Here is a 25120-nt window from a genome sequence, read left to right on the forward strand (position 1 = left end):
ACTTCAAATTAAATGTCACTTCATATTAATCCGAAACCACTGTCATGAGGTCATATCCTTATCCTCCATTTTCCGAGTTACATGTAATGTTACTTCAATTCACACCTCATGGAGTGAACGCGTGGCAAAAATTAAGTTCCCCAATTTTTTTTATTAATTCGGAAAATGAACCACAGCCCGGACCTTTTGATATTCGGAAAATACAGATCAAACAAAACATTTTTTTTTTTAATTGATAATCAAAACATATAAAAAACCAAAAAGTAGATTTATGGATAAGTCCTCCGCGTAATGGCCCAATAATTTCCTCCTATTTTTGAAGTGACGAGAACTATTCCGAGGGAAAGGGTTTTTATTACAGGAATGTTCAAGAAGGAAGCGAAACGGAACAAATCACTTCAGTGTCTTTGCATCTGTTTGTTAACGCAACCGAGGCTGGACAGTATTTGAACCCTGTATCAATTGACGGCCATTGTCGAATGTTTCTAACGGAATTTGTCAGGTACTAAGCTCGCAATTTCGCCCTCTCTGTTGAAATTTGTCCCTCTAAAGTGTTAGTTCTTTTATTTGAATCATTTTCTGCCGAACTTAATGGGTGATCGAAGAATTTTTTTGTTGGGTTGGGTTCCCAGGGTAATTTATATAAATTTGACGATGGATATGGCTGAGGTTAGTAACATTGTAAACCAAAATGTGGATCTGCTTGAACGCTGGCATTGGAATAAATTGTTTTTAAGCACTAGATTAATCGCTATTTCCAGTGATTGTGATTTTGTGAATTTGCACCGAATTCTGCACAACCATATGCTTTTAAATGCATATTTTTGCCAAAATTTTGCAAGCCGTCGTGGGCCTGTGTAGATTTAACATCGTTTAGATTTGAGTCATTTTAGTTAAAAATTCAAAGTTTTCATGCTTCAAATTTTGTCATCTGAATTTCGCAGAAAAAAACCCCTGTAACTTTCAGATTTACGGCTCTTATTCCAAACATTTATGTGCATACATTTAAAAACTTTAAAAACGTATTTTTCATATATATATATATTTTGTAAGCAAATTTTACAATATGTGCATAACAGATATGAGAGGAGCAGAGATAAAAGAACATGGGTACTGCGAAGTACCGCTTTTCTTCCTCTCTTCTCAGCGAGCGATTATGCGGTGACTCGAACTCGCTGCCTCCTTTTACATGGCCATATTTAGAACCATCAGGCTAGCGAGGATCAACCACAAAATATTTGGACCATTTCTCGATTTGTGCGTGCCATCCTTAGGCAGTGACAATTTTATAGGATATTACTTGTATGTTTAATAATTATAGGTTTTATTTTTTATTTAGTTTTATTATGTTTTCTGTTATCAATTTAGCCTCTGTGTCATGCCACTCATTTTTTTTCTCCATGAAAGTTTGTTTAACTTATTCTAAACATTTAAGTGTTTAGATTTATAAAATTATAAGGTATATTATGTCTAGATAATTACTTATATGTTGAATATTTATATTTTCCGCAGCAGGCCAGGTCGTGCTTGTATTGTATTGTTCAAGTGCAAATCCTTGGGGGAAATTGGATTGTAGGGTTCTGTGTATAGATTAAAGAATGACGTTGAACTCTAAAAAGAGGCAGCGTGTTGGCAGCAGCAGTCGACTATCAACATTTTGTGACCAAAAGCTTGACTCAATGATAAATGATGAGAGTGATTTCGATTTTCAGCAAGCAAAGTATTGTAAAGCTAATAAGTCTGGAGGATTCAATGATGTGGCTACTGCCGATGTTGTTCTGTTTCTGCACCGAGTTTCTACGTCCTTTGACAAGGATACGGAGGAAAGTGTGGAGATCGATCGGCCTTTTGCAGTTCACTTGCATTCCAATGTTCTTAAAGAATCTAGGTATTTTGCTGCTCTTCTATCTGATAGATGGCAGGCATCCGTGGATAAGAAATCGGAAAAGCCATTGCCTATAAGTTTGAATATGCCTATCTCGAGAGCGACGGAATCATATTTTGCGATTTTTCAGCTGTTCTATTCCAAGGATTTTGCTGGAATTATCAGCAATGTTTCCGATGCATTATCTCTTCTCCCTATTGCTTCAGAACTCTTGTATGATGAATGTATCAGTTATTGTGTTCGGTTCTTAGAGGCTGTGCCATGGACGGAAGAGGAAGAGAGAGAAGTTATCAAATTGGTCCCATATCTTAAGCATGAAGAGGCTGCAGAACTCCTTGCAAGAATCTCTCCTGTAAAGGGCAATGTATTGGAGGATATGCTACATGGTTTGATATTTACTGCAACTCACTGTCATTCAAATGGTGCAACTGTTAAGGCATTTGTGGCTAAGCTGTTGCGGGATTATTCATCTCGAGATGCTGTTCGCCTAGTTTTGGACAATGCTTTTACTACAAGTTTGAGAACAGTGAAAGATTCATTGGAGGAGTTCTCCAGTCCCAATCTGAGAGGTGACCATGATGAAATTGAAGCTATGCAGCGGATGAACCTGCATACAGCATGTGTGAATGCAAGGCATTTGCTATGGCTCATAGAAAGAATGATTGAACTGAGAGTTGCAGACAGTGCAGTGAAAGAATGGAGTGATCAAGCTGCATTTACTGCAAATCTACACAGAACCTTTAGAGATGATGCATGGCGTAACATAGTCCCAGGTCTTCCTGGACTTGTCCTTCGTTGCACTTATCGCCTTGCAAATTCAGTTGTTACTGGGAATATCCTTGCTGCACGACAGGTACATAATAATTCTTCTTCCATTAGCATAAGTTATTTTAAAAATTTCTAGCTTTTGTGTTAAAAATACTTTCTCCAGTTTGTAAGCTACTGCTTTATCTACCAAAAAAATAATGGAAAGAGACCTAGGGGATGACTTCAAAATATTTCACTCGTATGTCATTGTACTTTGTGTTCCTATCTTCCTTTCATATGTTACTTGAATTACAAAGGAACAAACCGAAATGTTAATAACCAAATTCTCACTGTGAGCATCCATCTTTTCATTACTAAAATCGTTTGTTTCAAATATTAGAATTTAGGTTTTGTGGATTTTATGCGTCAGGTACAAGTGATGTTTTTGCGAAAGCATCAGGTCTGAAAGAGACTCCACAAATTGCAAAACAAGACTTATTTTCTGTAAATCTAGTCTTGGATATGAAAAAGAACACAAGCCAGCAAAGACTTTGTTCTGTTCAATTTTTTGTCTGGTGTGCAATTTGTTTAGTTCTTAAGTTTTTCTATATTGATTGCTTCATTCTTGACAATGTCCTGAGGTCTTGATGTATTTTTTTCTTGTCTCCCTGTATACTTTCAATGTATCTTAAAGGTGCCTCCCTATTTTGATTCATATCAAAGTGAATAGTGATAACCCTGGAAAACAGAGGGTATGGCAGAAATGGATTCTTGAAAGGTTCCTTTAATTTTCTCCTCTACTCTACTCTTTTGGTGCTGTAACCATGTATAATCATACATGTATGTGTTTGAATGCGCACATGTGAAGACAGTAGGATGACACATAGTCGAATGGGCTGTTGCATTTTATTGTATATTTGCATGTATTGCATACATCTCTATGTACTTTCCTAAAAGTTTCTTTCTTCTAGAAGCTTGCTTGTACATATTTCTTCTTTTAAGCTTTCCCTTCCTCTAGAAGCTTCCTTTTTACTATTGGAGACATGTTCAACTTCATCCTCTCCTACAATTTGTACTCTATATATAGTAATGCAAGTGAGTGAACAACATGTGTAGATTATGTCAATCTTCTCGCTTCTCATACTTACATGCTTCTATTGTGTTATCTTGTATGTGTGTATTCACATTCTTGTTTTTGTGTTCATATCAATTGGTATTCGAGCCTAAAGGTTATGGTCTTTAGCTTTAGTCACCTCAATGGCTTCCATTTTTTACCCTGATTAGATCTCTCACCATTTGGCTTTGTACGATCAAGGCCCTAGATATAGTTTCCTTGAGGGTTTCCACCTCCTACCCTCTACTAGATCTACTCTCTTTAACAAGATTCATCTCTTTGCTGCTATGCATTTGGAATAATTGACACTCTCTCTTAATTGGAATAGGAGTTCAAGGAAACACTAACTTGATGAGGCCATATCTTCTTAATTGTAGCTTGGAATCACAAATTGTAAAGTGCATTAGAAAGCTTGAGGTGATATCTGTTAATTTTTTCTTAGGGCTATGTTGTTTTTTGCTTTGATAACTGCATTTCAACATTTGCATATTAAATTCTCCCCATAGCAACTTAACATTATTTAGATTTACAACATTATCTAACAACATATGCAATTATATAGAAAGAACAATATCATCATCAATGCAGCAGAACATAAAGTAACAATAGAAGAAAATCATTCACACGCAAAACCCACTATGGGGAAAACCCTTTCAAATTCTTCTTCTTATTAGATTGTCATTGGTGATTCAACAAGAGAGAGTACAGTGATCCATATCAACAACCATAACCCTTTCCAGCAAAATCAACTAAACAATATCCATGAGTTGAACCCAACAATGCTAATACTCAAAACCCTCCTTCAAAGGCCTGTAATCAATTGTCACTGTTTGCAGTCAACTGCCGAACCCTGTGGTCAACGAGTGAAATCTGCGGTCAACTGATAAAACCAAACCCGAGGTCCCAATTGCACGGATCACGTGATGTGCATGCGACTGAAAGGCTTTAGTTGCACATATGAGTCGGCCTGCGTGCAGTTGTAGCCGAAACTTGCTTGTTACAAGCCCGCAGTTGTGACTCAAAACCTTAGGCACGTGCAAGCATCGGACCTTGCAATCTCGAACTTGTGCGAGCGAACTTCCATGAACCATCTCAGACCTGAGTGAGCCAAAACCAAAGAAAGAAGAATAAACCAATGAGGGTCACTTGATTTGTATTTATATCCATCCATGGGTGTCCAATTTATCTTTTGGGTTGACTTGATCAAATATGCACATGTGGGCTTTAATTCAAAAATACACTTTCTCTTGACCAAATTGAGCGCTTTAATAGTAAAAATTGGTCCTCTCGAAAAGAGGAATCTCGTCTTATGGTTGGAATTTGTCATTGAACTACCAAATTAACGCCCCCTCATCTAGGGAGAAATTCCAATCGCATCATGCAATCATAGCAAGTATCCTACCATCAAATCATATCCTATACAAAGTATCTTATCATCAAATGTTATCACTGCTAATCTCGGTTCATCTTTGCTTATTCATGCTCATCTCTTGATTGTTCTTGCTCATATGTTGAACATTCTCGAATCTAAAAGAAGAAAAAATTGACATCGGAGGGGAGCCTAAGCTACCACCCTCTATCACGTTGGAGAGCACATCTCAATCCGAAACAATATTTGGGAGCACATATCAACCTGAAACCACATCGGGGAGCTTAGTCTCAACTCGAAACTGCATAGGGGTGCATATCTCAACCCAAAAATCACATTGGGGAGCACATCTCAACTCGGAATCTCATGGGGAGCAAAGCATCTTCAACCCCATGTCGAGCAATTGGTGATATAGGGGAGCACATCTCAACCTATCCTATTGCCCACTGATCTTCCCAACAATGATCCTCAAGAGTCATGTGGTAGAATGCCAACATCATAATCCGCTTGGGTGAGATACCCAACTTACCAAAGGTAAGGATCGCACACCCCCAAGCACTCTCTCAACCCATTGGCCAGACGGGGAGCGGTAATCCGAACAAGCCTAACTTGTGGGTATGATGCCAATTGGGGTATACGCTACACAGACCAAGATAGGGGGAGATACCCGACTTGTAAAAACATACAAGGATCACACACACCCTATGGGTGACAGATAGGGGAGCAACATCTACGATCCTATTGTCCAGAGGTCCCTCAACCCTAGAAGTCTTCCATTTCAATTCCTCACCCTGGGAGCTCAGACAGGGGGAAGAGCAGACTTAGTGTTCTTAATCAGTCCTATGCTCTGTAGATCAGAAACATATCATCATGCTCATATTTGGTATTGGCTTGAACAACTCACTAAAGAGTTCAATCATCATGTCTCAATAGTAGCAGTGTCTTGTTCATACAGGGCATCAAATCAAATATTATATTAGAACAAATACATATCACAAAAAGGATACCTTATTCATCCTCCCTCTCACGGAGGCAACAACCACAAGCCTAAGCTTGTCTTGTACAACAACACCGACTGAAGGTTTCTTGGTCCCTGCTATATACAAGATTCTTTGCCAATCGGATCCTACTCATTATTATCACAATGTATCCTTGTCATATCCAGAACCTGCTCAAACAACTCTCCAAAGAGCTTCTTCAACCTGCCTCACAACTAGTCATGCTAACAACATCGTACTCAACCTCGACTGTGCTTAAAGCTACAAACTTCTCATCCAAAAATATCATGGCAGATCTCATACTAAGGCAACACCCAAATGTGCTCATCTTATTAATAACAATCCCAAACAACATTAGTACATCCATGCAGTCACATATCATAGGAAGAATATCTTAGACCAAAAATTGATTGTCCCATGCAAATATCTCAAAGGGTGCTTGGCGGCAACTCAATGTGTATGAAGCGACTTAATTAGGTTTTATGCAAAACATATATACATGATCACCTAGCTTTCTAATTATCGAAATGACCAATAATTGCACCAAGTGCATATTGTCTTAGCCCCTGCTAAGACATTCACAAGATTGCTAATACAATGAAGGAACTTACACTTCTAGCAATTCCTTTCCAAGCACTAGGCTCCTTTCTTGTCAAGATGTACATAAAATTCTTACAAAATCATATAGAAAATCTATTTTTAACACGTCACTTATCTGATTAGTTAACTTGTTCATCTATGAGAACCATAGTGACAAAAGAATGCTCCCCCCAATCAATGGGAACTGGTTTCCACAACTAGATTGAGCCATTTTCTCGGTCAAACAGTTTTTTGGCAGAGACCATACTAGGTCCACCTAGGACTCTTTGACTACACCAGGTCCAGCTTAGGATTTCACTGACCACACACAGACACTATATATCTATATATATATATATATGTTGCACGAGTTTTTGGTATGCTAGTACTTCGGGTACGGGGGAACAAGTATCTGGTACGGCTAGAAGCTTTGCCCAAATTTACAGGAAATGTCAAGTTGGGAGGACAATAATATAATATATTAAAATTTAATATATATTAAAAATAAAAATAAAATAATTTATTTATTTCCATCCAAAACTGCCAATCAAATTCCATCTTGCAAAGAAATATGTAAAAGATTGAACTTTGAAACACTGCCAAAAAAATCAAAATATTAATCCATCAACGATTTTCCAATCAAATTCCTTCCCAGCAAAGAAACATGTGGAACTCCCAAACTGGAAAAAACGCTGTTATTACTTGATTATTATGTGATTTCATGCAATGCTATATTATATTCAACTTCGAAATTCAAGTTTGGAAATTTATAAAATGAAATTAACACACACTACTCTTTCTCTTTCTGACCATCACTGTAATTCGTTGAATCTTATCATTAAAGCTTCAAGATAGGCTTCAAGAGAGTAGACTTATTTGCAATTGTTGAAGTTCAATATTTGCAACAGAAGTTGCCAATGAATGTCTGGCAATTGTCTATATTTTGTTGAAACCTTCGCTACATCTCCACGTCTCTGCTGCTTTACAGAGTTCATGCATGCCCCCTGACCAGACATGTATCACTTAGAAAATAAATAAATGGTACCTTCCCTTCTCAAAATAGGTACCCGAAATATCAAAATCTATTGAAGTGAAGCTTTCGAAAAGATCCAAAGTACCCATTGAATCTCTCGACGATTTTGGAGCGTTTCCTACCAGCTCCCAAGCTCCCAGGATCGGGGGAAGTGTGGGGTACGTGCTCTCCAGTGCCTGGGAGCAGTACCCATGTAACTATGATATATATATATATATACACACACACATGGATGGGTGTTCACATGGAACATCAATACTTCAATCAACTATCGGTTGCCAAGTCAGGTTCAACAATATCTCTTCATAACTTCTTGAAATTCAATCGGAGTGTCCAAGGATTCACATTTCCGCTTTCTTTAATAGCTTCACAATATAGATTTTCTTTTCCCAACTTCAGAATGTAATTCATCATGCCATGATTCTTCATTTCAAACTTCAGAGGCCATCTCCCTCTTACTTTGATCATCAGAGGCTCATTACCTGTCAAGAATAGACCATCAACATATAAAACCAAAATCAAAGTCATACCTTGGACTTCTTTCGAAGTAGAGGTTTGGATTTGCACATTTTCCTGTCCTCACGAGGTAACTGTCAATGTGGACATACCAGGCTCGGGGAGCTTGCTTCATACAATGTTTTTTGCAAACATAACAATTGGCCAAACCAATACGATCAACGTTACACAAATCAATATTGTGCAATCAAATCAACTAAGTCAGCTTATCAAGCCTTATATGCCAAATCAAAGTTAATATCAAAGTCATAAAAGTTTCTGCCAATAACACTGTAACAAACTCTTTGGACCAGGTGGAGCTCTCATCCAAATACCAAGTCATGACTTCATCTATTGTCATGTCAACAAATTGTTATTAAGCGATATCAAATTCCATCATGCCATCATAACATGAATTGTCACTAGATGCAAATGCATATACCAAGGATAAGTCACAACTATTTATCCTTCAACCAATGTGCCAAAGCCAATAAAGCCAATACAAAATCAATGCCCAACATCAATTACTGAAAGTCACTATGCCCACATAATACTATCACCAAGGCAAATCATTTGTCATCAAGTACCAAATTAGATCAAAACTCTAACTTGCTATCACTATGAATTCAAACAATCCATAAGCCAAAACATATCTATGAACCATCATGTTAAAGTTCTAAATCATCATCAATCATCCAAGCCAACTAAGTTAATTCAATAAGCCAAATCTTGTCGAATCCTTGCAATTGTTATCAAATATTGTCATATACTATCTTCAATGATCAAATCAAAATAACAAACTAATTTGCATATTTTGGTCCCTTGCAAACACAAGTTTAGTTAACACATTTATATTCTCTATAGTAAGTCAAATATTCAAACTTCCTTGCTCATAGGTCATTCTATTGTCTGCTCGATGTATGTAGGACTATCATACTCCAAGTGCACTTTTGATTTTGTGCACGAGGCTTCAGATTTTGTGACCTACAGGCATAACCGCACCCATAGGCTTTCTTCCGTGCGGTTGGGAAGCTATAACCACACTCTTAAGCCTTCTTCCGTGCAGTTGGGGCTTAGACTAAGAGAAACCCTCTCTTCTCAGACTAGAACTTGCTGCAGACCAACAACATCAGAAATTTGTCTATTTATGTTAGAAAACTTCAACAATAAGGAATCTTCTATACATTTAATGCACATGATAATAGGTGTAGGGATTTTATGGAGAGTTTCTCCCTTTCAATGGGAAGCTACTTCAGTCATCATCATTCAAAACATCAACTTGTCTATCATAATACTGTCATGCATCAACAGAATTGTTAGATCATGAAATCAAACTATATCAAGTTCTAATACATATATTCATCATGGACATAACATGTCAACATCAACTACTTCATCATCACATATGAACATGACATCAAATTTTCATCAAGGGTTAGAGTCATATGATTAGGGCAGCTGATAAGTGTATCATCATACTTCAAGGATCATAATCACTTCATGACTCCTTTATTATATTATCCAATCATCAAGATAGGGCATCCAATTTTGCCATATTGTAAAAATTACTAAGCCAAGGTCAACAAGGAGATCTTGAGCAATAATCATATTGTTACACTTCTATCATCATGGTTATCATGCTTATCACAAACACTATTAATAGTATCAAGCTATCATATATAAGAATCAATGTGCTAGCCTTCTTTATAGGATCAAGAAATCCATTATGTCTAAAATAAAAGATGCTTGCCAAATATCAAGTATGTCAATATATAAAAAATCAATGTTTCTCAGTAGTTTCACCATGACTCAATACCAAATGCACCATAAGTGCCATGAATTAAACTTACTTTCATATGCATTATGAGTCATTCATGAAAGTGAAATCCCCATCATACCTTACCTTGTATTCAAATACCTGTGCGCCTTCTTATTTGACATAGGTAGCTATAGCACTTTGTCAACTTTTCATCAAGTGCCTCTTTTCCTTTTCTAGTGCTAGTTCTTCTTTTCTTGCACTAGTCATGATCCTCAAGAAGGATCCACTTATCACAACTCATTAGGAGGTTAGAAGTATCCAAATACTCAAATATACATGCAGGAAGTATAAGTAATAATCAAAGCAATAAACTTAAACAAGAATAGAATCACAAAGAGGTAACATAAATCTAAAAGTACTTATCTTCAATGAGAGGTGATCCTCTCCCTCTTGAACTAGCCTTCAAGAGTCGTGACTATCCATTGTCCATATAACATTTTTGCCTTCATTAAATTCATCATCTTCATCAATAACTAAGGCAAAATTGAGACCATCCCATCTAGGGGCTACATCAAAATTTTCATAAGTGCTAGAACATCTTCACACTAATCATGCTAGGGTTTCTAAAGTGCATATCTCCAATCTTTGTCATAATCCAGGGTTTCTTCCAAACCCTAACCTCATGATATCCATCAAACCCTAATAAACAAATTGCATAGGGTTTACTACAAACCCTAGTATTCTTTTAGGGCTCCACCATCTTCTCTTGCTTCCATCAATGGTGTCTTCATAGGGGTGATCTTCAATGACTTTCTTCAGCGTAGCTCTGATACCATGTTAATTTTTTCTTAGGGCTAGATTGTTCTTTGCTTTGATAATTGCATTTCAACATTTGCATATTAAATTGACCCCATGACAACTTAACATTATTCAGATTTACAACATTATTCAACAACATATGCAATGATATAGAAAAAACAACATCATCTGCGATGTAGCCAAACATAAAGGAACAATAGAAGAAAAGCGTTCACACATAGAGACACCAAGATTGGTGGAGACTAGGGCAAAACCCACTATGGGGAAAACCCTTTCAAATTCTTCTTCTTATTAGATTGTCATTGAATGATTCAACAAGAGAGGGTACAATGATCCATATCATCAACCATAAACCTATCCAGCAAAATCAACTAAATATATCCATGAGATGAACCCGACAATGTTAATACTCAAAACCTTGCTTCAGAAGCCTGTAATCAATTGTCACTGTCTGCGGTCAATTGCCGAACCCTGCGATCAACGAGCGAAATCTACAGTCAATTGATAAAACCAAACCCTAGGTCCCAACCGCACGGATGACGTTATGTGCTGCGATTGAAAGGCTTCAACTGCACATATGAGTCGCACTGCGTGCGGTTGCAACCAAAAATTACCTGTTACAAGGTTGCTGTTGTGACCCAAAACCTTAGACACATGCGAGCATTAGACCCTACAATCTCGGACCTGTGCGAGCGAACTTCCACTAACCATCTCAAACTCGTGCGAGCCAACGAAGAATAGAAGAATGTTTCATGACGTCCAAATGAGGGTCACTTGACTTGTATTTATAGCCATCCATGGGTGTCTAATTTATCTTTTGGGCCGACTTGATCAAATATTCACATGTGGGCTTTAATTCAAAATTACACTTTCCCTTGACTAAATTGAGCGCCTTAATAGTCAAAATTGGTCCTCTCGAAAAGAGGAATCTCGTCCCATGTTTTGAATTTGTCATTGAGTTGCCAAATTAAGAATATCTACAATGTGACGGGGTGTGGAACATAGTTCAACAACTTTGGAGGCCCCAAAACTCCTCATAAATTCCAAAAATCACATTTCAGTTTATGACATGAAACTACCAAAATCTTTGATTTGATGCATACTGTCTATGTCCTATCACCTTTAGCTTCAAAAGTATATTTCTAGCATTAGATCATTGGTTTATCTTTAGATGTGATCTTGAATAGCACTAAGAGGCCAAATAGATGTCGAAGAGGCCAAATAGATGTTGAATTGATGCATGACTTAACCATTACCAATGTGTTGGAACAAATCCTTCTTGGTAAGGGCGAGAACTAGACTCAGATGATACGGGAGATGTTGTGGACCTTCCAAGAGATTCTCCTACAAAAACAAGCTCATGGAAACCCAAATTACAAACCTAGTTCGCATATTACTTTTCACCTGGAAGCCAAGGTCTAGATCCGTAAAATTGATGGCAACTTTAATGGTGAGAAGCTTGATTCTTGGTTATGAGGTGTGGAGGGATAGTTTAAGACTTGACTTGAGATTATTGACGTAGACAAGTTCCTCATTGTTGAGTTCCATATGGAATGAATTGCCTTAGATTGATGGCATAATCATTAAAGTTTGTTAGTTGTTGAAGGAAGGTTGATCACTCAATGGGTTGATTTCACTTCTATTGTGAAGGTGAGGTTTTAAGCTTCCCGTGTTGGGAAAATTAATTGGCACAATGGCTTTAGGTTAGGAAACATCCAATCTAGTTTGTCCAATAATACATTGAACTATTCAACAGGTTTCAATTCAAGGTGGGAGTTTTAGGACAAAAATAACTATGCATGTTGTGTAGATTCCACTCGAGTACTTTTTCCTTGAACCTTCCACTCTCGAGACTTTGTACAACCCTAGGGGATAGTTAAAGGGTTCAAGCCAACATTATTCATTTGATGAGAAAGGAAACTATTGTAATTATCATAAGAATTGTGGTTATTCCATTGGCGAATGTAGAACTGTTCAATCTAATAAAGAATGTAAGGTTCGTTTCACAGAATGACCATTTTAAGACACTATTGTAAAAATAGTGCAATTAAGTGAAGAAGCAGATCAGATTATGGTTGACAATCTAATTGCTCTAAATCCATGGGTTATCTTGATGACCAAAGATCATGCAACAAGTTTGAAGGAAGCCTCCTTCACACAAAATTGCAAGGTAAATGATCACTTGGTTTCTTTTATCATAGATAATGTTAGCCAAAAATGCCTAGTACCTTAGTTTTGGAATTACAACTTCTTCATATAGCTTATCTTGTTCCTTATCACTTGGTTTTGTTTAAAGATGCTGAGAATAAAACATTGATAACGAGGTAATATGTGTTCAGTTTTGCTATTGGACTCTTTATGGATATAATTCACTATGATATAATCCTTGTGCATTTTCACTCTTTACTAGTATGATTGACAAGCCATTCATGGGTAACTCAACACGTACAACCTTCAAAAAGATGGTAACTATAGACTTGTTACATTGTTATAGTTACTCTAAACTTGTACTCTAGAAGCTTCCTTATTCTAAAAGCTTCTCTGTTCTAAAAGCTTACTTGTTATCTCTCCATATATGCCTTAAAGAATATAGAGGACCAATATGAGACATAACAATAACAACAACAAAAATGTGAGAAAACTATGTGAATTCTTGTTTTGAGTCAATAAACATATGTGATTTTGAGTGTTGCGAATTTCAATTGTCTGGTAATCATACTTTTCAGTTAGCCATGTGTTTATAGATCTAGCTTACAAACAACAATGTTGAGAGTCTACTAAATTTCTAGCTTTCTACACTTTTTAGTTTGCATGTCTGTTTACCATGTATAGATTTTTTTATTATTATCAAAACTCACCTTCACTCAACTCTATTGTACTTTTTGGCAAGCAACCAAAAAGCATGTTAATGTGTATAAGTACTTAGCACTTGATGTTGTCTAATGAGCAAAATATGTTAGTAATGATCATTATTTGGGTTTCGTTATTTTTATTTTTAATCATAATTGGTGAATATTTTTACTAAGCACAAGCTGTAAGTAAACCTCGTAGAAGGATTACATCAACAGTCTGCTGTAACAGTCTCTAAACAAAACTATAAGAAGGAACTTTCTACTAGCCTATAACTACAGCTATGCAAGCCAATAATAACACCTTCCAGTATATCCTAGTGGTATAGTTTCTACAAAAGAGGCCAAGGCCAAGATATCTAACTGCTTTAGAAAACATATATTTTTATCAAAAGACATGTCTTTTGGCTGCTTCATTGAGTGCTTTCTACTAGCCTATAACTATAGCCATGCAAAGCCAATAATAACACCTTCTAGTATATCCTAGTGGTATAGATTCTACAAAAGAGGCCAAAATATCTGACTACTTAAGAAAAATATTTTTTTTTAAACGGTAATTGGTGAATCAGTAACTTCGGAGGACTATCTTGGGCAAGACCCAAGAATCAAGATCGAATCATGACAATTGCCACTTTCACCTCAATATCAAGATATTCAAATTTTCCTTACCCTTTGCGCTTGTAGGAATTGCTTATCATGATTTTCAGCATGTTCAATGTAATATCCCCTTTTTCTGAAATTTGCTATTTTAACCCACAAATTTTCAAAATTTTCATTGAGGAATTTTGTCAAACATTTAGTGAGCAAACATTTTCACAAACACTTAGCGAGCAAAACAAGTCGCACATACAACAAGAATATTGCAAAGGCAACCAATAATTTCAGTAGCTGAAATAAAGAGTTTACATGCAAATATCAGCTTTATGAACCTGGACACCTCTCCAACAAATGGCTAAACTAACTTGGCCTCCAAAGATAATGACTCAACGAAATGAATCGATCACCAACAAATGAATACCAACTCTGGAAAATGGATCTAACCTTGGTAAACGAATATCAGCCCTGGAAAAATGGATAAAACCCCACCAAATAAATATCAAGCCCGGAAAGATGGATAAAACCCCAACAAATAGATAGCAGCTCCAACAAAATGGATTGACCCCCCAACAAATAAATATCAACTCCGACAAATAACCTTGACCCCAACAAATAAGATCTCCGACAAATAATCTCAACCCCAACAAATAAATATCAGCTTTGGCAAAACAAATAAAACCCTAGTAAATAACACAACTTCGGTAAATAATATCTGCAAACAACTTGTCCCTCAGGAATAGCTAATGAAAATTGGCCCAACAAAGAGATAGTTGCAAATTAACCTGCAATTTAAGCACAAATGGAAATTTGAATTATTTCCCCACAATGCCAATTAGGGTGGCAATGATGCCCACCGAAATTGGATGGTTACTAGCTAGGGTGGCAACGAATGTCCACTGGAACTAGTTTGAGAGTCTCGCTTGAAATCCTCGAGAGAAACTTGCCTGGGCTCATAAACCGGAATGAATGAGAAATGACCTTCTCTCCTCTTTTATGAGATTTTGCCAGATCTTCTCCAATCTTCTAGAAATCTCCTTTTATTATTTTATTAATAAGCCACTTAGTGCATTTTCTTCCTATTTTCCAAGCGACTTTTGCCCCCTTTTATTTACCCTTTAGATAAAAACACTTTTTCTCCTTTTATTTAATAAGTTACTTTTTTATTACTAATTCAAGTCACTTTTATCTCCAGAAAATGCTTAAACTGACACCATGATCATACCAGCATCCCAAAGCCCTTTTTCATCATTCTATCTTGTAGATATTTTCATCCCGATTCCAACAAGCTATTACACTAAGGTGTTTCTCCAAGTAATTAGCCTGAAACAACACCTTAAGCGTAATTAAAATATGCCTGTTAATAACTTCATTTTATGGAAATCATCAGAATGCAGCGAGACTAAGATCGAATTGTGCATAACTCATCCCGATGATGAAAAATGGCAAGTGATCCTAGTCAACGCCCAAAAAACCTGTCAAAACCCGATGGGCCCACCAATAATGTAATCCTGCTCCTCTGACCTAGTTGACATAAGCTCTAGAAATCCCTCCTAATCTGACCACAAGCCAATCCAAAGGTTGGGGACACTACATTCAAATTTTTGCCACACAGGCTAAAATGTCTCTAGAGAATAGAACTTGGGAACTTGGGTGGAGGAATTAAATCCACTAGCTACCACTCGAGCTATTGTCCTTTGACCAAAAAAACATACTTTTTTAACAAAATACATGTTTATGAGTTTCTTCATTGAGTGCTTCCTTGGCTGAATTTGGGTCCAATTTGACAATTTCAACATTCTTCTAGAGTTGAATTATTTCTTTATCCTTAAGAATCTCATAGTTTGAATTGATGGATTACACTTGGTTGGTTGTTCTAGAATGTTCTCTTTTTGAGAGAGTAATGATCATGTTTCGTAGCATGTTATGCTATGCTTCTAGCATGGGAAATTGACGCTTCAATTGAACTAAGGTGCCCATGATTGTAGCAATTTGAGAAGTTATATATCTTTCTCTTGAATTCATCCTGTAGCAGTTAGAATTGAGCTTTTGTTGCCTTGGGTAGCCTCCTCACGGCCTCTCAACACCTGTTGAATCTCTTGCATCTCCTTGTAATCCATCTGTACTTATGAGACAATGCAAGAATCAATGCAGTCTAAAATTTTCCAAAACTACTTTTATAATCTGACCCTTGAATTTCTATTTTTGTCCTTGGAGCCCAATATAAAAGTTGACTAAGCCCTTAGGAGTCCATGCAAACGTTGATTAGAGAAATAATTGATAGGTAGAACAGAGGAAACTCCAAAGAACTTATTGGTGAAATAACTAGGCTTGAAGAGCAACATTGGTAACTAGACCACTTAGAGAGATAGAGAGGCAATGCCTTGTTGGGCGATAAAATTTCTTCACAAATGTGGTCAAAACCAAGAGTAGAAAGCAAACACCTAGAAAAACAAAGAGGTGTAGAGGAAGATTGAAATCATAAAAGGAAGGAATGGGTCTTGTTGCGCAAAATCTAGCGGGCTTTGGAGAGGGGTACCCTACAAGGCAAGCACTAGACTAAGTGACAACAATGAGCTGATGGCCCATTGTCACCACAACCAAAACCCCTTACTCTTTATGGATTTTCACCAATGGGACCTGTGCCGATATATAGTAAGTCACCTAATAGATATTCTAGGCTTAAAGATATAAGGCGACTAAAAGGTTTCTTAAGGGAGAGACACAATTTAGGTTCAAGGATCCAACTATGAAGAGGAGGCAATTTGCTTTCCTTAGAGAGGCCAAATTGGGGCAACACAAGACCTAGGGTTTGATTGATAGGTTGAGAGTTGGGATGGCACAAAGATTGAGATGCCATGAAAAGGGTTCCTTACAATGTATTCCAAACCAGGGTTTATCCTAGGGCAAACAACTAGGGCAAGGGAAATTATGGTTGAAATTGGAATGAATGCCCACCAAGGGGAATGATTTTGAGGCAACCACTACAAACCTCGATGTTTAGACTTTCCAAGACCCAAAATCTCCCTTCCTAGTCAATTTGCACTAAGCCCTAGTTGGTTGCTTGACCTTAAGAGGGCCAAATTAGAGAGAGAGAAAGAAAATTCAAATTTATGTATATAAAGTGGTTTTATGACCAACAAGACTTGGCCAATGCTAATCTTTGGGTTTATGGAGTATATGGATGCTTGTGATTCACTGATTAGCTAGGTCTTGCAAAAGAGTAAGGATATTTTGATGCCCTAGCAACCAAAACTTTAATTATTACCTTTGTTAAGGATCAAAAGCACTTGGGAGAGCTACAACATGAGTTCCAAAGGGACTACCATTCACATTCCATGCATGAGTAATGCACACAATGAGGCTATCTAGGTCCTATGCAATTGATTTTCAACAAATTAGGACACAATAGAAAAACCCTAGATAACCATTACATTCCATACATTAGACATTAAATGAAAAAATATTCAACAGCAAAGTTTACTTACAAGATGAAGTGCATGAATAATCCATCATTGATCCATAATAACTAAACCAAAGTCAAGAAAATAGCTTCAACATGCAATGTGCATTCCATAGATCACATCTTGCCAAGATACAAGAGGCCGAAATTCTCCTAAGAGAGGCCGAAATGTCCAAGTGTGTTGGCATTATGGTGTGCATGTGTCCAACTAGTTGATGTTGGCATTGGTTCTTGATGGAAACTAGCTCATGTTGGCATTGATGTCAACCCTCTGTAGATTAGTTGATGTTTGGATGTCTTCCTAGTAGCATGATTACAACTGGTTGCGTCAGCATTGATGTCAATTGTATGATGTCAGTGCTAGGGTTGCAGGGGAGCGGCCCCCCCCCGGCCGAACCCGCTCCCAAATCGCGCTCCCTTTGGGAGCGACCAGGGAGCGCGCTCCAGAAATCGCTCCCGCATGGGAGCGAATTTCGGGAGCAAAATTTTCGCTCCATAGCTTTTTTACAATTTTTTTATTCCAAATGCAATATTTTTTCAAAGAAATAAATAAATTTTTAGTGGGCCAACCTAATTATCAATCCTATGGCCCTAGTATTGATACGCAATTCATGGTAATGTTAAATTCTTAAAGTAAAAGTGACATTCTCTTTAATTTTCATTTTCATCCTTTTACTTAAATTTTTAACATTACCCTGAAATGACTCAGGATATTTGAGAGTGGTTCCAACCTCATTGGATTTTATATGGAGAAAGTAGAATTTTAAATCTCATTCAAAATCCAATAGACTTATCAATTTTTCAGTATTTCAAGATTGGGGGGATTGCAATGTTTGCATTGGATTTTGTCATGTATTAGGGTATGAAACTCGTATTTAATGAAGAGCACCAATCCCTCTATGTACCTTGATGTTAGTGAAATTGGTTGTCGAACTCCTCTATCATGACCCTACTAAGAATGTAACCATCACTCGAACAAAATCTTGACTTGACATGCTATGTTTTTTCTATCTTATGTTAATGAGGGTGATTAAATGACAAAGATCTTGATTTTCCAAAAATACTAAAAAATTAGACATTTCTCGCGGCGACAAGAGGCCCAAGCATTAGCAATCCAATAGATAATAGTTTTACTTGTCTTTTTTAGTTTCTAGTAGTTTTTATAACTGTTGACTCTTTCATATTTATTATGATATTTTTTGTAAACAATATATGACAATTTAAGTTTGAAGTTTGAAGTTGGCAATTATAACTCATTGGTAATGAATTATGAATATGATGCTTCGTGAAAGTTGAAAGTTGTTTCATTTCATTTCATTTTAAAACTTTTTATTTCATGTTACATGTTCTTTGTTGTAATGGTTACACTTAGCTTACAAGTACAACTTTGGTGATCAATGATGATAAATGTTATATATTGAATTTTGAAAGCTTGAAACTTTAAGATTGATGAATCATGAGACTCAATATGTTGTATGTTACTAACTTGTGGACATGGTTGATGAAGATTATAACTTCTAGATGATTGATGTTATATGGTTCAATCTATGTTTTTATGCTTTTTATATCTAATTCATCATTCTACATGCTTTTGTTGACATATATGCATCAATATATATATATATATATATATATATATATAAAAATTCGCTCCCAAACTGGGAGCTTCTGAAAATGTCGCTCCCACTCCTGCTTCTGCTCCTGCTCCCTGTTTTCGCTCCCTCTCCCAAGTAACCTTAGATGTCACACTTATGATGGTCAGATGATGGCATTGATATGGTGATGGTTGTTCATGTACTAGTGTGTTCATGACCTAGTGCATGAATTGGAGGATGACTTGTTGCAGCAGTGTGTTGGCCTCATGATGATGATGTTGATGGTGCAAAGGTGTTGCAGGTTTGTTTAGAGGTGTTGCAACTTGTGGAGGTGTTTGAGGAGAGTTGAGGACTTGTTGGTAGTCTTGCCAACCTTTGTTTGTTGGCTTCTAGGTCAACATGATAGTGACACTTGGGAGACTTGTTTTATCTACTTGCAGAGGTGTCACTGAGCTTAGAAGAGGTTTGGAGGTGGGATTAGGTGCTGGAGAAGGTGATCCAACATGTGTTAGAGGTTCTGAGGTGAGGGTTTGTTGTTTTTCCTTATGCTTTGCCCTGGTCGCTCCCATGCAGACTTGTGCATGCGACTGAAAGGCCCTTGGTTGCAGGGAAGCGAACCTATGCATGCGACTAGTGAAGATTAGCTAGTGTTGTGCTTGCGACTGAGGCTTCTGCATGAAATTTTCTCCACATTCCTTGTGCACTTCCGGAGTAATTCGACATGGAAAATCCTAGAACGTTCTATATTAATTGAAAAAGGTCGAAATGGGTTGAAAGAATCCTCCAATGGGCGTGAACACCTTAAGTGCACAAGTAGTGATGATGATGGCTTGATTTCGTCAACTTTGTGCACTCTTGATCCCATGCCTAAGGTGAATTTTGCCCTCCATGTTTTATATACTTCATTTTGGAGCTGAGTGATGGTTGATGATGAGTGTAGGTGAGGAAGAGAACGCTGCATAGTTTGAGTATGCTTCAAACCTAGTTGTGAGAAGAATTGCTTCAGAGAGTGAGTGTACATGGCAGTGAATGGAGCAGGTTGCTGAAGTAGTGCATTTGTATTCAGATAAGATTTGAGGCTGCTCTAGCAGATATTGTTTGGAGAGTTTTTGCATGCTGCTGGAGTATAATTTGTTGGTGACTCCCACTTTTGGTTTTGCAGGGGCTGCTGATGTATTTGGCACATAGCCATTGTGTTTTATGCTATTGATTGTATTATGCAGCAAACATATTTTGGAGTGAGGGTTTGATGTTATGGCAGAGTGTGATTTTTATTTCAACTGCTGATGATATTATTCGGTTTTTGTTGGATATATTGTGGCCACTATTTTGCTAGAGTGGAGAGCATATGATTGTGGTGGTGTGTTTTTGATTTGATGAGATTGTCTTACTGCTAGAGTTCATATTGCAGAGTTGAATCGAGTTGAGTAGATAGTCTTGGGATCCAGTATGAAAATATATGAAACGAGGTCCGCTTAGAGTAGAGGGGCAATGATTTCATGGGTGTGGAGCAGTGATTGCAAAATTTGAGCGAAAGGAACAATTTCTCCATCCAATGGTAGTTGGATAGTCTAATCGAAGTTGGGTGAGGATCGTTGATCGTGGTGGCCTTCATCGGATGGTAGTTCGTAGATCCGTGTGAGAACATAGTCTTTTGAGCTGAGCAGTGGAATTAGGTCTCTTGGTTAATGGGAGTTAGCTGATTGTATATGAGGTCGAGTCTCCATGTTGATGGGAGTCAACAATCTATGTAAAAGACACATTTTGCTTAATAGAAGATTCAGAGCAGCACAACAACAATAAGGGTGGTTTTTTGCTTGGTGAAGGGTTTTCCACCAGATATCTTGTGTCTCTTGTGTTGATGTGTTGATTATTGTTGCTCTCATGGTTATTTTGTTTTAGCTGCTTATATGGTTTATGTTTATGAGATAATCTAATATGCGGCTGGTTAATATATGCATGATTCAGTAGAGAAGTTAAAGTGGTAAAAATTGTTAAGTAGTGTTAATTTTAGTTAACAATGGTATTTTCTATATTTTTAGCTCAATTACTTCAATGTTCTTTAGCAACCCAATGACAATTTCCAATTTAGTATCCCAATAGCAATCACATTAACCATAAATCACATTGATAGTGACTGTAGATAGAACATGAATAACAAAAATGCAGAAAACAAGAGGACACCAGATTTGGTGGATGCAAGGAAAAAACCCCAAGATGGGGAAAACCCTTTGATCAATTTTCTTTTTATTGTATCAAACGTTTAAAAGAGATAGAGAGAGTACAAAAGTCAAAATTGACTATTGACTTGCCAAATCAAAGTCGAAACAACTCTGTCAAATCTGTAATTTTTCTGCAGCAATTAACAACCCTAACTAAAAAGTCAATGCTCGTCAAAACAACAACAAATCATCCACAATGTAGTTCGGTCATACCCAGTCAAACTCGGCCTCCTTAGGTGGTCAAATTTAGCCCAAAACAGTCATGGAAACGATGGTCAAATCCTGCAATCAACTCTATGGTCAACCTTGCAGTCAAAGTGATCAAAATACCTTGGTTTCTATGGCAATAGATGCAGCTCTCCAAAACCAAAATTTCGACACAAAAATCGCAGTCAAACTTGGTCAAATACTCCTTGGTCAATGCTGGTCAAACTCTGCAACAGTCCTACAATTCGGCCATGTAATTCGTCCTCTTTTCCAGCCACACATGTGAGAAGAATTCCGCTGCCCAATAGCTATACAAACCAATCAGATGAGGAGAGAGAAGAATGTGTGAGATGAGATGATGCCAAATGAGGTTTGAGGTCACTTATATTTATACAATATGTTGAGGGTAAAGTGACACGTCCATTGGGCTTCATGAGCCTACATGATGATGTGAATGAAATTGACAATTTGCACATTTGTGGGCTTGATCTCAATAATATATTTTCCCTTGTCCAAATTTGATGATCTTTAGGTCCATTTTTGTCCTCTTGAAAAGAGGAATTTAATACAATCATCATCTCTATCAAATGAGCTGTCTAAAGTGGAATTCTAGTTGCCAATTTGAACACTCCCTCTCAACTAGGGAGAATTCCACGTACTAATCCTTCCATTGTAATGCCATGTTGTCATCTGCATCTTGTCTCTACTTTGTTGAACACTGATGTAACAATGAAGAAGAATTGATCGAGAGTGAGTCACATGACCTTGCCACTCTCCATTGAAAAAAGTAAGTCTAGGGGTAGAACCACTATCGGATTTGATCCCAGATCAAGTTGTTGAACACCATGTCTGGTCCAATGTTGAGGGCTTTCTAGGTGCTACTGGCCCTCCCACATCTCAGAAGGTGAGACCATCCTCATTTGGGTCCTGAATCAATTGCCATCCCTCTGAGAGTGCTAAGTCCAACTTGGGAGCATGTTGGTCCAAGTGCATCATCCTGAAGAGTCACCAAATGTAGTGCAAAGTGGTATACCGTCTTGGGTGCAGAAGGTGTCCAGGTGTAGGTGTGATGTGGTGTTATTACTCGGAGACTCAAGGCTCCAACGCTTCACATGTGGGTGCCAATATACTTCTTTGGGGCCTAGGTACCTGTGGGTAAGGTGCCCAAGCCATGGGCTGTTGAACCACTTGACAATCACAACACAAAGTCTATTGAAAGCAACTAGTCATCAGGGGCAATAATTTTTTTTGCATCTAAGTGAACTAAGCTTGAATGTAAAGGGATATTCAATACTTCAAATAAGGCTTCCATTTTAAAATTAGGGCCTTGAACTAGCAATGGTGTTTACTCCCTAGGTAGGAGTGGCTAAAGGACAACCCTATTTAGTGTTTCCAGCCCCCAAGGGGAAGTAACATTTACTCAGTCCATGCTTCAATTGATAGCTGTTACCAAATAAGGATGGTACAAAGGGGAGAAGACTTCATGGCCAAGTGCCATGGTCAAAGGGACCAACATGATGGGGATCCACATCTTTAGTGTATAGATGTGAGGAGGGAGCAATCATGGTTGCGTTAACTACCAACTTGGCCTTTGTTTTTCTGCCCTTCTTATGTTCCTTTTACTTACTTTTGCTTGATTTTTCCTTATATTGCTGCTCGTAGCTCAAAAGGTTAGAGTTTGCTTTGAATGATGTATAACAATGGTATTACCCCTTACTGATGAGGCAACTCATTGCTCATCGGGGTTGGGACATGCAAGGGTCCCTTTTTAAGATGTAATGGAGCAACATGTGCTCAGGAACCGGGTGATGGCCGTAATGAGTGAGGTAGAGCTCATGCTAGGCTTTTGCCCATGTGTTAATGTGTATGTTTCAGTGATCTTTTGGCATTTTGATAGTCTTTTGTTTTATTTTGCGACCATAATATGCTTTTTCCTTTTCTTTTGGCTGCATCAACCTCCCAATGTGAAGTTTCGGGCCTTACCCAGGTATGTGGATGTATGGGTGCCAAATCCCAGAGAATCAATGGTCAATTGAACTCAAAGAATGAAGACGAAATATGGGTTTGTAATGTAAGATGGAAAGTGGTAAGTATGGAATAGGGATAGATGGAACATGCTACCTCAATTAAGGCTTCTCAAGTAGTGCCTCCCCTATACCCATTGGGCCATTAGGAGAGGTCCGACTAGACTAGGATTGAAGATTAACCCCCCATTTAAGGTGAGGGAACAAGATCACAGTCAAAGCCCCTCTTTCTTCAAAGTTACCCATATTAAAAGCCCAAATACAAACAAACATACACACCTAATTGCAAAATGAATGAAGTGCCTTTTGATAAAAAACCCACCTTCGTCTATGTGCTCTTGCCAGATGGGTGAGAAAGTATATGATTGATGTAGGTGGCGGAGATAAAATGGCACGTCATCAGCTAGTGGTGGCTATCAAGGGTTGCATGGCTGGTCGACTTGATGTGAAAAATGGGAGAATTTTTTTCTCCTCTAGGGTCACCCACTTTGCACTTTGGTGGGTAACAAGTTTCTAATTGGAAATGCTTGAACATAAACATGCAACACTTGCGTCAGAACAATTTTGATAAATTATATTTTAAAATATGAATTCTACACTATGAGCATTAATTTCTCTTTAGATTTTTGGATTTGTAAATTATTGTTTATTGCATATGCATGCAAGTTATTATTATGCAGAAAATAGAGAACAACGAAATACAAACTCAAACCACGATTTGACACAAGGTCTAACTTAGGGAAACCTCTCAGGAGAAAACCCAGCTAGAAGGTGAGGCCGCACTGCTTTATTTCTCTAAATAGAAAATGGTAGCGAGTACATATAAGTATGGCCTGTGGCGTGTGTGCTACTATAGTGCACAAATCCTCTCTGTGTGCTCTCTCCCTATCCCTCTCGGCTACTCTGCTCGTCTATGGAACAAATGCACTTGAAAAGAATGGAACCCCTTTTCCTCCTAGTGGCCTGGTTATAACGTAACTTGATAGCCTTCTAGTGGTTAGGTTTGACTATCTCAACACTTAACTAGAGTTACAATATGGGCTCTTCTAGAGTTTTCTTTATCATAATCAGGTGGCTAGCCCCTTTTCCATGAGTTATGGGGGCTGGCGTGGCATCGTCTTGAATTATGGCGGTGAAAATAGGAAGGTCAACTTCTGAGTGGCATAACTTTTGCGTACGGATTTTGATTGAGGTGATTTTTGTGCCGCTGGAAGGTATTTGTGTAGAATAGGAGGAAAAGGTGCAACACTAAAGCGCCAAAGTTTTACGCCCAAAAAACGTTGTTTGATGCTTCAAAATGCTCTTGGAAAGTTTCAGACCCCAATTTGCCAAATCCCACTGGTAAAAATGGTCTTGTGATATGATTTC

General features: G+C 37.7%; 1 protein-coding gene across 6 annotated transcripts in view; it reads left to right on the forward strand.

Annotated features, from left to right (window-relative positions):
* The first annotated feature begins 283 nt into the window (after positions 1-283).
* LOC149260007 (BTB/POZ domain-containing protein At5g60050-like) overlaps positions 284-25120 on the forward strand; it is an 80683-nt gene continuing 55846 nt past the window's right edge. The window contains exons 1-4 of one of the 6 annotated variants that reach the window (XM_089419576.1): positions 284-502; positions 633-669; positions 1080-1302; positions 1513-2738. In XM_089419576.1, the coding sequence (XP_089275702.1) occupies positions 1599-2738 (1140 nt within the window). In that variant the 5' untranslated portion in view covers positions 284-502; positions 633-669; positions 1080-1302; positions 1513-1598. The remainder of the gene's footprint in view (positions 503-632; positions 670-1079; positions 1303-1512; positions 2739-25120) is intronic. The other 5 variants (XM_089419561.1, XM_089419560.1, XM_089419570.1 and 2 more) reach the window with 5 other exon arrangements.

This window comes from Pinus tabuliformis, chromosome 6 (genome assembly GCF_031772625.1).
Source record: "Pinus tabuliformis cultivar Carrire ecotype Pingquan chromosome 6, CPIR1, whole genome shotgun sequence".
NCBI classification, from domain to species: domain Eukaryota; kingdom Viridiplantae; phylum Streptophyta; class Pinopsida; order Pinales; family Pinaceae; genus Pinus; species Pinus tabuliformis.